The sequence below is a fragment of the Uloborus diversus genome, chromosome 7 (genome assembly GCF_026930045.1).
Source record: "Uloborus diversus isolate 005 chromosome 7, Udiv.v.3.1, whole genome shotgun sequence".
Lineage (NCBI taxonomy): Eukaryota > Metazoa > Arthropoda > Arachnida > Araneae > Uloboridae > Uloborus > Uloborus diversus.
In genome coordinates this window covers 133377306-133392579 of record NC_072737.1, presented here as the reverse complement: position 1 = coordinate 133392579, position 15274 = coordinate 133377306, and the positions used below count along the sequence as shown (strand labels likewise).

Below are 15274 nucleotides of genomic sequence, written 5' to 3'. Positions count from 1 at the left end.
AAGCATATTAGTATCATGATTTAATTTTGCTTATTGAAACTTTCTTTTCCTGTTTCTTTTTAAGTTTTAAGTGTTGTTAATAATTTATAATGATAAGCTCTATGAGGCTTACACAGGCACCTTTCCCCTGCCTCAGTCCAAGCATGATAAAAGTTGGAAATGAAAGACCCAAAATTTTGACATAGGTAGTGAAAGTTTCAGGCATCAAAAAATGAAAATTCAAGAATTGAAATTTAACATGCAAAATATTGACAGCTGTTATGACATCCAGAGACTGCAGTTTGGTCCCTGTTGTGGACTTATCAGTCTGGAACAGTCAATAACCAAGCTGGAGGCGGATGTTCTCTCATTGAAACTGAGTTACCATCAAGCTGGTAGCTAAAATGAATTTAACACAACAGCAAACACCCACAAGCAATGGTGCTGTTAAATCTCGTAAACTATTGGTAAAATGTATTGATAAACTTACTTTGTTACTGTAATTTTATAGTTACATGGTACACTGCATCCAATTGACTTTATCTGATGTAAATATATGTGTCATAAAGAACATTTCAATTAAGTGCGATGATGTAGAATTCTTACTTAAATTTATATTTTAGCTTGCAGTTATGGTTGCATCTATTGCTTCACTGGTGACCAGTGTAGTTTATGTGCTTCAGGATTCTTTAGTTATGACTCTAGCTGTGTGAAAGTATGCCCTACTGAGCATTTCCCCGACTTATCTTGGAGAATTTGTATAAGTAATTAAATTATGTTTTCTTTTTTCCTTTTATTTCCCTAAAACCTATATAAATTCAATAATGATTAATTAAATGAAGAGTGGATCAAAGTGCTCCAACAGCAAAAAGTTATGCAGTTGAACTCGGTTAAAATGAAATGTCCAAAATCAACGACTTTGTTTGTATTAGCCGTTATTCGTAACAACCATAAATAAGTGATACTGTGAAAAAACGAAGAAAGGCTTACCTATATTTAAAAACCATTGCTACAGATTCACACATTGTAATCTATTAGTACATTCAGAAAATTAATCACTCATTTTTTATAAATGAATGTTTTTGGAAAATATTAAAAAAGAAAAATGATAATCGACAACCAAGGACTATGTTGCCAACAGGTAAACAAATGTACGGGCTTTATTTTCTGTATAAAATATTTAATATTTTCTTCTCTTTACACACTGGGACTTCTACTACATTACAAAATGATGAATAATTTCTGAAAAAGAAAATTAAAATATTCAACCCCGAACATTTTAAGTAAAGAGGTCAGAAATTTTTGTTCTTTTTAGCCAAGAATTTCAATTTAATTTACATATTATACATGAAATTTTTAATGTAATTAGATAGCAAACCAAACTTAATGAACAAAATGTTCGCTTTAGCTGTGATTTCGTATTAAACGTGATCGTATTTTAGAGTTCAACTGTAGTTTGTTTAAAAAAAAAACACCTTTTATTTTTTTAATTTTTTTCGGTAGTGTAGCATGCTTATAAATTAATTTTTATTGACTCAATATGAAAAGATATTTATCAAAATTTATGAAATAATCCTCAAGCAATTAAAAACAAATCACCCAAATTGGTTCATTCAATTAAAAGTTGTGGGAGGGCAAGCAAATTAAAAACATATATGATATGGATTGAAAATATCTTGCCTTTTAGAAGTCAGTCAAAGGGGAAAAAACTTTTTGAAGTCAGTCAAAAGGGAAAAAAAAAATTCTGATTATTATTTAGCACTATGAATGATGCTTAGCACTTCAAAACTGCAGTTAAGTTCAATTTTCAGTAGTATGACATTTTAAATAAACACTACATAGTCCAACTTCAGAATCAGTGTTTCCTTTTATTAAAAATATTTTAGTTAAATCGCTTTTCAAATGTGTATAACTTTTTGATTAACTTAATCTATAAAGAAAAATGGCTTCAAATAGAATTGTTTTCCTTCATTTGTACAGTAAAACCCCTTGAATGCGGACACTAACGGGACAAATATTTTTTTCCACAATAGAGGGATGTATGCAGGACAAGGATTTGATAATGTTATATGCATTGGAATCGGGGATTAAAAAATGTCCGTATAAGAGGGGTTTTACTGTACCATTTTTTTCTTTTTGAATAGGAAAAGTTTTTCAATAATAAAGTTATTCCTCTCGCCTTTTCTTTTTACTTAACTTGTGTTACTAAAAAAGTGAGTTAACACATATTAAGCCATTTTTGTGCATTAATAAAGAGGTCTAGGGATCCTCCCAGGAAAAAACCAAAATGTATCCTAGCAATAAGGAAAATATAACAAAATACCTAAGTTTTTAAACAAGTTTTACATTTTTGTGTGTATGCTCTGGTAAGACATCCCTTTTTATGTGTTTTTTCTTGTTTGTTTGCATAGAACAGTGACATTTTAACCGTAAAATGTAAAGTAAGAAATCTTGGATGCTTAACATAGCATTTTTGTCGATGAAAAGATAACATGTAAATTTATGTTTTACATTTTTGTTTTGATTATAACTAGATGAATATATTACAGGGAACACAGAAAATCCCATCCTAACTCCGAGGAATATTCTCAGGCTTCCAGTTGGAGGATCTATTTATATTTCAGAATCATTCCTAAATGCTTCTGATCCTGATTCTGACTCTTTGTATATCTTAGCTACTGAAATACCGAAAAATGGATTTTTATTAAGAGTTACAAGTCAAGGAGAAGAGCAAATTTTGAAACCAGGAGATAACTTTACTTCAGTAGAACTTTCTGATGGTCAAATATTTTTCAAGCATATATCTGGAATCCCTTTGAAAGGTAGCATTTTTGTAAATATTGTGTTGGAAATAATTTATAGTTTCTGATTTGTGATGCCTATATTTTAAAATTTAAATTTAAAAATAAATAAATACCTTCACTTTGCCAAATCCTTATCCGTTTAAAATTTTCTGTCTTATTAGTTAATATTAAGTATTCAAAATGTTACTTTTTGGTTGGAACTAGTATAAAAGTGGATTAACCAGAATCATGAAGCAAAATATTTTTTTGATTTTTTAGGAATCAACATTGAAATCAAAAGATTTTTTGTGATGCACAAGATTCCTTTATAAAAGCTTTGTTCTTTTTTTTTTAATTACATTTATATCTTCAAGTTCATTAAAGGAGTGTTGTGTATGCATGTGTTATGTTCTGATAAATGTTTGACACTTATTACCATGAAATATGACACACAGGCAATCTGTATGGAGCCTAAGTTTGAAAATGTCGTAAAGACATTTGAGGCAGTGAGAAGCAAAAGGATTTAAGTGGCAAAATTAAAAATTTGGAGTTAACCAGTACACATGGTAGGTGAGCCTTTCCTCTGCCTTGGGACAAGTGATGGTTCTAGTAGCCCTGGTAGTGACTGCTACACAGCATGATTTAGAAAAAAAAATCAATGAAAGCCTACCTAGGATGTTATGTTTAAACGTGTTTTACTCAAAACGTGAAAATGTCCACTTGCATCCCTTTACTTCTCACTGCCTCATTTTTTCTTAAAATTTTTTTGTTAGGATTTTTTGGCTGATTTTTCCCCTCATTTATTGGATTCTAATCTAGCTTCTAATAAACAATATGAAAATTATTTAAAAAAAAAAGGCTAAATGCCATAATTTTTATTCCATTGAAATTTGTTTCGTACATCTGACATATTTTACTCAATAAGCAAGTAAATTTCTTTGTAAAAATGAAATTGCAAAAATTACTGTGTACATGGGTGTTTACTGTTAAAGTTACAAAGAATGTCTTTATCAATGCATATAAATTGATAAGAGTACAAGTGTACATTTTTCAAAGTTTCAGTTTGAATTCTGTGTTGATTTTTAATTATTTTTGAAAGCATTGCTAGCATTCTTACTTCTGTTTTTTCTTCTTCTGATTTTTTGCTTTAGGAAATTCTAACTAAGCACTAAAATATTTTCAGAAATACTTACTTATTAATTCATAACTTAAGTTAGCAATTTATTTCTCTGAAATATATTTTAGTAACACTTTTGCATCCATGAATTTTTATGCAAGTAGGAGATGAATTTTGCCGCAAGTTCAATATTTTAAAAATATTTTATTTACTTGTGCCCATGTCTATGAAAATATCATAGACCAGTAACAATTCTGTACTTCAGGGCCAGACTAACGTGAGTTCAAAAGTAGCAATTTCGCTGCATTGTGCTTAGAATCTAATTTTACACTGAGTCATAAAAACCTAATTCTCTCGCTTAAAAAAAAGAAGAAAAAAATCATTTATAGTTAGTTTCCAGTGTTTTAAAAGTATGTCTGGTTAATACAAATTGTGTGAGTCCCAACCTTTGTGTGCACCTGAAAAACATTTTGTCACTCGCTTGCAAAGTAATGATAGTGTGACTTATGTTAATCAGGCTTTAAGGTACAGAATTAATCAATTAAATCAATGAGAACTATTCATTTGTCTATACAAATCAAATCAGTTTTGTGCAATTTAAAAAATATTATAAAATTATTGATGCATTTTTTTACGTGCAATATTTAAATATTTACGTGTTGCTTATCGAATTTTAATTTGTGAATATTGCAGGTCCTCTTACTTTAAAAGTGACTGATGGCTTTTTGATAGGAAATGAAATTAATTTTGAAGTTCAAGTTACTTCTGATTTTCCTCCTCAAATTATACAATTAAGAAACATAATTGTATTTGAAAATGCACATGTAACTATTAATTCTTCTTTTATTTACCTGGATGATAAAGACAATATTCAAGACATTACTTTACATGTGGTACAAAGTAAGTACTTTTTTTCCCTTCTGTGGTTCATAGTCATACTCATCGAGCGAATGCTACCAAACTTGTACTAATCATGTTGTCAGCCAAAATTTTCTCATAATATTCAAAATAGCAATTATACATCTATCAAAGTTGCCATGCTCCTAAAAAATGTAAAATGTTTAAATTGTAAAAAAAAAAAAAAAAAAAAAAAATAGAATTTGTCATTTGGGTAATAATTGTTATGTTTTGTGTGATATATTACAAAATCAAAGAGATTGCTCTTGTGACATGTTAAATAATATTATATAAAACCTTTTTTTTTTTGATAAGCTAGAAGTTTTTTTTATTAAAAATTAATTAAAACAGATTACATATTTTTGAAATTTACAGGGGTGGAGGGAGAAAGAACCATACATAAAGGCATATATTTTAAAAAAATAAATAATTGTCTTATATAAATTGCTGTAGAACGATAATACTGTGAAAAGTAAAAAGCATTTTCATTTGAAGTGCAGTAAAATCCCTCTAATACGGACACTAACGGGAGAATTTTTTTTGTCCACAATAGAGAGGTGTCCACAGGACAGGGGCTTAATAATGTTATTTGCATTAGAACTGGGAAATTAAAAATTGTCTGCATAAGAGGGGTGTCTATTGGGAGGGGTTTTACTGTATGTTCAAATAGAGAAACCGGTTCCCGGGGAGGTTGATTTCATGATGTTTGATGATGTTACTGCTGTGAGTGTCCATTGAATGTTTTCATGTATGATCGGCTAACTGGTGAGTTATTAGAATAGAATACTCTTGGTTAGTCTCTGGTGAGCCCGAGTTAATTACTGGTTGCTCTATTCAAACATACCCATTGAGGCACCATGTAAGGGGGTTTTTATTCAACACATTTTATGGAGTAAAAATAACAATATGTACAAAAATGGCTAATTTCATTATGTTTCTAAGCTCTAGGGGGTTGTATAATCCCCTCCAGGTATTTTGGACACCCCTGATTGCCCAAATGACGGGCCTGGTCTTGGGGTGAAAACCCAAGTTCTAGCAGCCCGATCCAAGATCATAGAGACCAGTTTGGTGAATATTGCAGCAACATATTCATTTCATTCTCTTCATTGCAACAAATAGAATGAAATGATTCATTGCAAAATGGAATTATAATAAATACAAATATTGGTTGTAAACGCTAGATCAGAAGAAACACTGCACTGGCAAAAATATATTTTGAGCATGTAAATGCCATATCATTTCTTACAGCAAGTATGGTATTTCAAATTGCATGTTAAGATATGTGTACACTTCAGAACAAAGGAACAAAACTTAAAAAATATATATGTATATATAAATTACTCAGAGGTAATAACTTAATTTCTGTTTTTTTTTTTTTTGAAATAATTTACAATATTTTGTTACTTTCTAGAGCCTTGTTATGGATCCTTAATTTTACTGCCTACGGACAAAGAAGTTGATGTTGTAAGTCATGAAGACTTTCTCCAGAATAAATTTGCTTTTAAATCTTCCAAACATTCGTCAATTTATGAGGATAACTTCATTGTGCAAGCTTTTGATGGCTATAACTCGAAAATAATCGAAGTTAAGCTCTTCATTTTACCTCAGGTATGAATTAGTAAGTTGAAAGTTGCTTTAAATTTAAAACTTAAGCTTTTAAATGCTAATTTCATGGTTGCATCTTGTAGGAGCTTTTGAAAGATTCCCCCTATCCCAGCTCATAAGTATATTGTATTCATAAATATATTCTCATTTTTTTGGTTAGGTAACTTCCCACGCACTCAGTAAACAACATATGTATACAGTAATCCAGATCAAATTTGTAAATTTTTAAAAAGTTTTATGCACTATAGATAATGATTTTAAATTATGGTAGCAAGAAAATTACTTTAAGTATTCTAAATATTTGCTTTTTATGTCAACTAAAAGTACCACATAGATAATACAATAAATTATGGCAATTAAAGGGTTTTTGTTGAACTTTTGCAGTTTTTTACTGCAGTGCCATAGGGCTTTGAAGTAGAGTGACTCATCGCAATGTACATTCACATTGTACAAATATTGCACAATGTACAAATATTTTATGATAAAATAAACTTAGGAATCACTCCTGATGCTCCTTTGATGAAAAAACAAATCCTGTGTAGCTTTTTTTTTTTTGAGAGAGAGAGATGCACAATGAGCACATGCACAAAGTAGCAATGTTTATGTTCGTTGATATTTGTTATTTTTTGTCTTTAAAGTCCTAAAATTCCGTCCAAATTTTGTCCTAAATTTTCCTAAATCTCCTTTTAGACCACTGTTTTCCTTATAAAAACAAAAACATAAGTTCAAATTGCAGTTGACTAAAAATATATGGAGAGTTGCACAGTCTACACTCCTGAAGCTTTTAAGTGGTTTTAGTTTCTTTTTTTTTCGGAGTGTCATTTTTTGTGGGTATTCCATAACATTTGAGGAAGGACCCTTGCCCTTTGGGAGATGGGTACCCCTATCTCTCCAAATATGCTGTTCTTAATTTGGACAGTCCTTTCACCTTAAGAGTTTTCCTTATAAATTAATTCATTATTGCACTGTTAATTTTTGTTGTGATTGTTTTGTGAATACATGATCAAGAATTAACACATTGAGAAATCGCTTTCTTCTATATTGTTTACTGTAAATAATTTTGTGTCATGCATTTGAAATGTACTTTCAATCCATAGCTTAGTTTTGCTTTTTTATATATTTTTTTATAAAGGACTCAACTAAGCTAATTGTGCAGAAGAATAAGCCTTTCTTTGCAGTGTCTAATGAATTGAACACACTTACAAGCAATCATTTGTTAGTGCTTGGGAGAAGCATAATGCCAGAGGATATAATATTTAAAACAAATGTTAACACCTCAGCAGGTATTGTTTATATTTTTGAATTTGATTTATTTCATAAATTCTTAGTATAACAGCTTTGAAATTGAAACTTCATAAGCTCAAGATACCTTACTATTTTAAATTTTAATTTTTTTCTTCTCTGTCTACAGTTAAACTTCCCTTGCAATGTTGATACAAAATGTTGTGTAGATTTACTATTGGTTAGTGTTACTTCATCTATTGGTTGGTTTTTATATTCAATCTAGTGCCCAATTTAGTATCTTGGTGTACCTATCTGTTTAGAGTAATGAGTAATTAGTAAAAGTAATATGCCTGTATACAAGAATCAAGTACCAGACAAAATTAACTTCAGTACTATGTAAATAGGTCCACAAAATATTTTGTTTTTCGGCAGCCTACATTAGTTTTGTATTTGAATATTAACATTTAAGAAAATATTAAAGATAACATTTAGCGCTACAGTTAGTTTTCTTATTTAGAACCAGTTTGAATAAGTATGAATAACAAGTATCATGTTTTGCTTGGAACTTGCACATGTTCTTTTATGTGTAATTTTTCTTTGAGAGAAAAATTTCTATACATCAAATTCTGTTGAAAATGGCTTTCTAATGGAGTTATTGGAAATAATACCATACTTTTGTATCTTCAAATTAAGATAAACAATGTTACGATTACAGATGAATTCTAGGAAAAAGGGGACATGACGCTCGAATTTTAAAAATTAATATTTTGTCACTTGTCATATACCATTCTCTTCAGAAATAAATGAATTTCTTGAATCTTGACCTGTTTTTCCCAAATAGTTTGATGACTTTCAGAAAATCAATTGCAAAATCAAGTTTTCTCTTTGTGTTTTTACAGAGCAAAAAATCTCTTTTTCGTTACATACTATAATTTCAATAAACTTGGTATCAACATATAATATATAGGTTACCTTTTATCTTTTGAATGTCTAATTAAACTTTTTGGTAAGTAATTTAAAATTTCTTTTTTTTTTTCAACCATGAAATAGGTCTATTACTAAGGTGACAGTTTGGATGTCCTTCCGTTACCAAAATACTACATCTCAGTTAGTTCACCAAGAACCTGTTGGGAATGGAAACTAATGTTTTTTTATGCGAAGCAGAATTACGCTCCTCGTTAAGGAGGCATAGTTATAATTTTAATATGTATTTAACTTATATGGCTTTTAATGGTAATGGAAGGACAAAAAAATACGGTAATGGAAGGACATTTAACTATAAGCTGGTACAAGGTAAAATTTTAGAATGCTAGTATAAAACAAACTACTGTTTAAAGTTAGCAATCATATTTAAAACATATGTTAGTAATATTTGTACAAAATTATATGTGCTTTTATTTAAAAAATAAACTTTAAACATGATTTTTTTAAACATGTTTCGTGATTTTATTTCTTTTATTTTATGTGATGAAAATCATGAAAACTACAATTAAAAACTCCTAAGCATGTGAAAATCATTTTGATATGACATGTTTATGATATGACAAGCCAATTCAAGAAGAAATATTTGCTTAAAATCTTGAAAATCTTATTGCAATAATACAATATTGAAAGGAGTTTCTTGTAACTCCAAAACACGTGTATAGAGTAATCTGTTAATTTTGTGCATTGAAATGTTGTTCATTACTATTTAGAAAGGTATTTATTTTTTCTTATTATATATCACTGTTTCAGACTGCTGTATTAGCTGAATAAAAGTTTGGAAGTTGAAATTTACCAAGTTTAATTGTTTTGGATTTCTTGTCCTTCCGTTACTGTCCTTCTGTTACCCTTAAAAAATACATAATTTATGTTTTTAAAATAATTATTTTTTAAAACTAGAGGTGAAATTGTAATGTTTGAACAATCCCGAATGTGCTCTAATTTTTATGGAATTTTCCCTTTTATAGTTTAGCTGAACTTTTGGGGAGAACATGATAGCATGAAAATCATGTCGCAAAAATGTCCTTCCTTCACCTTTTTTAAAATTTGATTTAAAAAAAAAGTTACTAACGAAAAATTCTTGACTTCAGCTTTTTTAGCAGCTTACCATGATGTGTATAAAAGTCTATGCATCAGTTTTTGAAAAATATGTATTTTGATAAGCTCACAGACAGAAATGCATCAAATGTTTTGTAAAAACCGTCCCTCCTTTACCACTGGAATTCACCTACACAAATAGCGATAATTACATGTTACAAGGAACCCTTTTTAAGCTCTTTCATTTTTGTTGCTCTTTTGCATAACCTCATTTTTGGCACTAAAAAAAGTGTTCCTTGCAGCTCCAGTATGTCCGCAGTTATTGTTACTGTTTGGACAGTTTTAAACATGAATTTTGTGGTCTTAACTTTTTGCACACAAAGGACAAAACACATTTTGTTTGTACCTTTACAGTATGTTTTCTATTTTATTCATGATTCTTATTACATGCTGGTAGTTTAAAACAGAATCGAATATTTTGAACTAAAACTAAGAATTTGAACCACTTTAGAATTCTCTATTGACTGTTTTAAACACTTACCTTCCTTGACTGTACATAATATATGCTTAATATTTGCATTAGGAAAGTTTTAAATTGCGTTTTTATTTATTTATTTACATTGTGACTTTTTAGTTTCTTTTATTTCAATAGTTATTTCCACATTTATACATTATTCATTTATACAGTGCAATTTTTGAGAAGTAATAGTGATGAAAATGGAAATGCCTTTGTTTTAAACTCTGATGTAGTCGGTTTTACTCAAGATGATATTGACAACCGAAGAATTTCTGTAAAATATCTAGAAAATGTTGCTTCTAGTATGGATCTGCCTTTTAGGGTAGGTCATGTTGTTTATATCTTTCTTTGATTTCAATACTAATATTTACCAATCATTGTTTTAGTATGACTTGGCTAGTTTGTAGGTAGCTTTTATTGCTAAATCACTAGTTTATTTTCTATGATGAAATTATTTTTACTGTGGGTTTTTGCTTCAGATTTTTGCTAAACCTTTTGAGACGGATGCTCTGGGAAAGAAGTGCTTGTAGGGTAACGGCACCAGTAACAGACAAGGGTCCAGTAACAGACAGTCGTAAGTTTGTATTTAAATAATAAAAGTTTTAGGCTGGTAAAATTGATGTTGCTTTGACCCATGAATACAGTGCAACCATCTAATGTTATCAGAATGAATTTTATGAGCCAGTTGGTATTTACAAGGCAGTAGTTGAAGGTTATGAACAGCCACCACGAGGTCTGCCGGTATTTCATGTTCATTTGAATTTAATAAGGTTTTAATTTAAAAATGAAACACTTTTGCACATTTTGAAGAGAAAAGGGGAACTTGTCCATTACTCATCATTTCCTCATCTTATCTGTTACTGGATATCATCAGAATTGTCAGTGTCTGTTACTGGGGGTTGGACGTTTTTTCTAAATTGAGCAAATAAAAATAGAATTAACTCATTCAGAGGATCCAGAAGCAGCTAAACATTAGATGAGCTGTAGTTGCATGAGAGAAAATAATCTTAAAGTTGAAATACATTAAAAGGCTCAGAACCTGAGAGCAATGTCTTAAGCATGTCTGTTATTGGTGCTGTTATCTTATAGAGTGACACTTGCGAAACATAGGTAATCATTTATAAAAGTACTGTCACAAAATGAAAAAAGCTTTAAAAATGGTTGGGCATTTTTTTAATCATAATAAAAAGTAAAGTAAAAGGATCATTATTTGAGAAAATATCAAGTAATGAATTTTTTAACTGTTAAATCAGATTATTAAAAAAATATATAAGCATACAAAGAAAAAATCAATACTTGTATTTCACATTATTAATTTTTCAAAATTATAATAAGTAATAATTCAAATTGATGTTTAAAACTTAAATGCACAATTTATTGTGTGTTTGTTCATTATTTTCTTTTGTTTCAGGAAAACAACACATCTTGTTCTAAATTTTACTATTTTTTTTCTCACAAACCTCAATGAATTTGTTTCTAAACCTTTTTCAATAAATTTCGTCTTTTTCATCTAGAATTCTTAATTTTCGGATGTCTACCCATTGCTAATTTATTATATTTCTCTTTTTCACATTAAGCTGCAAACATGGTATCAAGAAAGACTTGTTACCACTTGTTAGAATATCTATCTCATAAAAATACATTCCAAGAAAGAACATGAGCATTTAATATCCAAATAAAAATGATTTTTTTTTTTTTTTTGCACATGTATCTTTTTACTCTCTAGCATATGTTTCTATTTTCACTGGGAAATCAAGTGACTCATGCAGTATAATATGAGTTAGCAGATGTTCAAGAAAGGCTTAACAAGGGTTAACCGTACGTAAAATTAATCTTCATATTTGAAACATTTTTGCTGTTAGTTTAATTAACTGTCTATCTATTAACTGTAGCAAAATACAAAACTATCTTGTTACTCCCACACAATGAATTCCTCAGCCATTTGAGTTGACTTTTATTAATTCGAACTGCAATTATAAGTAACTGTTTTTAAAATATATTTTTGAAAATTGCAGTTGGCTCTCTGTTTAACGACGCTCTATTTATGAATTTCTCTATTTGACCACGGCTTTTCACGGTTCCAAATGGTCCACTGTCATGTTAAAAGCATTCTATTTAAGGACGCTTTCTACTTAAGAATGATTTTTTGTGGTCCCTTGAAAGTTGTTAAACAGAGAGCCAACTGTAGTTTTGTTTTTTAAGATTTATTTTACTAAGTTATTATTTCTTTTTCATGATGTTTATTATTATTATTTTTTTATTTTTTAAACTCCACAGAAAACAGGTGTAAATTTTATGCCTTTCTGATATATAGTAAAGTAAATTTTGTTACAAAATATTTATTGAGTTTAATTTTAATGGCTTAACATTCATAGTTTTTGAATGTGTTGAAGCATTAACCTAGTTAATAGTATAATTTCTTGCCTACACTAATAACTTGTGGAATTTATGTAATGTTATGAATATAGTTTAAACAATAGCTTAATGTTTTCATTTCTGAACTTCAGGTGTCAAATCGAAATTCAAATGATGAAATTGATGTACTGTTTAAAATGCATTTCCTAGAGCCACAGCTTCCTATTCCTAATTCATTGCACCCAAATGAATATGGCATTATGGTATAGCAAGTCCCTTTTTCTGTATATTTTTTAAAATCTCATTCCTTTTTCTTAAAATCATTCCTTTTGCTTGCCTTTTGTGTGATGCCTACTTTTATGTTTTCAGGTTCTTCAGAATCACCCAGCTATCATCACTCCAGATCATTTGCGAACTGAATCTAGTGGAACATTTCCTGACGATGTTATATATGTAATCATCAGAAAATTACTCAAAGATGAGGGAGTTTTAGAAAATCTGGACAATCCAGGTCATCAACTTCAATCCTTTACTCAGCAAGACGTTGATAAAATGAAAATAGTCTATCACCCTCCTCCTTATCTTGATTCCATAGAAACACAGTTTATATTTCAATTTTTTGGTAATTATGTGTATATAAATATGAACTTTTAATACTATATTTGTGTGTACATGCTCTTCCATAAGCTCATTTCTTTTACTTTGCAAAAGGCGTTCTTTGTAACTCTGAAACACGTGTCTGGAGTAATCTGCAATTGTGCTATTTGACGTTGTTATTTTTTATTTTACTTTCAAAAGTGGTTTATCAGTGATCCATTTTTTACCTTAAATTTTTTTTCGAATTGGTAAGTCAAGACACTTTAAATTTGATTATATTGTAAGAAAAATAAGTGTTTTAATATTGTTAAATGCTTTTTTTTTTTGTGTATTTCCTGAAAGTAATTGAATTTAGCTAGAATGACCATAGCTAGTTTTTAGTACTATCATATGTAAGGGAGTGTGACTATAACTGTTCAAACCAGTATATTCCATATCTGTAAAAGTGCGATTTCTTCGTTCTAACACCATGAGAATTAGTTTCTTTCATGAAATAGAACTGCAACATAACAGTTCAACAACAATCAAAATTAAAAAAAAGACCTTAACCATGCACGTAACTAGTCATTTGCCCTAATCAACTTTTCTCAGCTTTTAAATTTTAACCCTGTCAAGGTTATATTTAAGTATATGCTAAACAAGCTATAGCTTAGGTTCCCTACCTCCCGAAAAATTGCTTGATTCGTTCCGAAAAAAAAATGAAATACTTGAAAAAGTCAATTTTATTTTCAAGTGCTTAAAAACTTTTAAAATTTGGCAAAGTGTGGCTACAAACCTTGAATCTTAAAATTTCTAACAAATTGGAAGGGGTAGGGGGGAGGAATGAAAAAAAAGTGTTAAAAACTCAGAGTGTGCTTCAAAGTGTGCTTCAATTTTATTTCTAATTAAGCATACAAATTATGAATTATTCAAATGGGGTATTACACTCCTGTTACCTATTTTCTAAATCAGTATACCATTTTTTTAAAAACACTTTTTACTATTGATCATTTTATATTTAATTGATTGTCGTATTTGCTGGTGGGTAGGAAGGGTGCTCAAAAACTAATTGTATCAAAAGTCAATGCGAGTGAGTAACAATGCATTATCCTTTCTTCTGCCTCGCTCTATCTCTCTGTCGACTGCTTCATTGATGTGTCGGTCCTCCAAAATAAATTCTACTATGTATTATCTCAATTTGCAAAAGAGTGCATAACTTAAAAAAAGTTTCATTTGCCTACTTTATTTTCCTGATATTTTTAATTCCAATCCTCCCTTATAAGGATTCAAAGTGCAGAATTTCATATTTGTTTTTCAGAATTTCCTCCGAAGGGAAACTCCCCGAATCCCCTAAAATTGGGGAGCTCTACATCACATTCGATATTTTTTCCTCTCTGAAGGGCAATCCAGAAAGGACAGTAGGCAAAACACATTAAACAAAAACGAAAAAAAAAAAAGTGAAGCATGGCTTTATGTATCACAGGGGAAAAGACAAACATAGTGGACACACACACAAAAAGAAAAAAAAAAGGAAAGAAAGAAACAACACTAAAACATGGCTCCACCGACAGAAAAGCTGTCTGAACTACAAAAGGGGCCCCATACTGGAAATATCTTAGGGCCATATTAAGTCTAAATATGGCTCTTCCTGTGATATACTTTTCCACGGAAATAACCTTAATTATTCCTAAAAAACACTAACAGAAGCTATTTATAAATTATGTAACTTGAAATAATTTGTTAAATATTTCATTTAGATCTAATTATATTTTTTTACCTTTTAGATTTAATGTGTGAAAATATATACAATTAAGTTGTATTGGGCTAACTCATTTTTAAATCTTTTAGTTATAGATGCTAAGAGAAATGCTCGACTATCACCTTTGCAAAATTTCACTATTACTGTTCGACCATCCTCAACTGATTTAACATCTCCCGCTTCTTCCATTGATCATGAAGTTACAGTTCTTCTTAGTCAAGGTGAAACAGTGGAACTTGGTACCAATTGGCTATCTACTGCAGGTCATGAAATTCCTGAAGATCAGCTGGAAGTAGTTCTAAGCAATGCTCCTTTGCATGGAATGCTGATCCAGAAACAGAATGGAGTAGAAATTGAAATTTTTGAGGGTAATTTGGAAATGCATGGTTGTCATGTTTTTTATTTGAAGACCTAGATCAATTTTTTTAAAGACTCTTAATACT

At 29.8% G+C, this 15274-nt stretch overlaps 1 protein-coding gene across 1 annotated transcript in view; it reads left to right on the top strand.

Annotated features, from left to right (window-relative positions):
• LOC129226892 (extracellular matrix organizing protein FRAS1-like) overlaps positions 1–15274 on the top strand; it is a 68572-nt gene that overhangs the window by 31659 nt on the left and 21639 nt on the right. Inside the window, exons 12-20 of the mRNA XM_054861521.1 lie at positions 186–374; positions 2514–2801; positions 4573–4779; positions 6188–6384; positions 7793–7865; positions 10312–10463; positions 12649–12759; positions 12866–13118; positions 14921–15199. Coding sequence (XP_054717496.1) covers positions 186–374; positions 2514–2801; positions 4573–4779; positions 6188–6384; positions 7793–7865; positions 10312–10463; positions 12649–12759; positions 12866–13118; positions 14921–15199 — 1749 coding nt within the window. The remainder of the gene's footprint in view (positions 1–185; positions 375–2513; positions 2802–4572; positions 4780–6187; positions 6385–7792; positions 7866–10311; positions 10464–12648; positions 12760–12865; positions 13119–14920; positions 15200–15274) is intronic.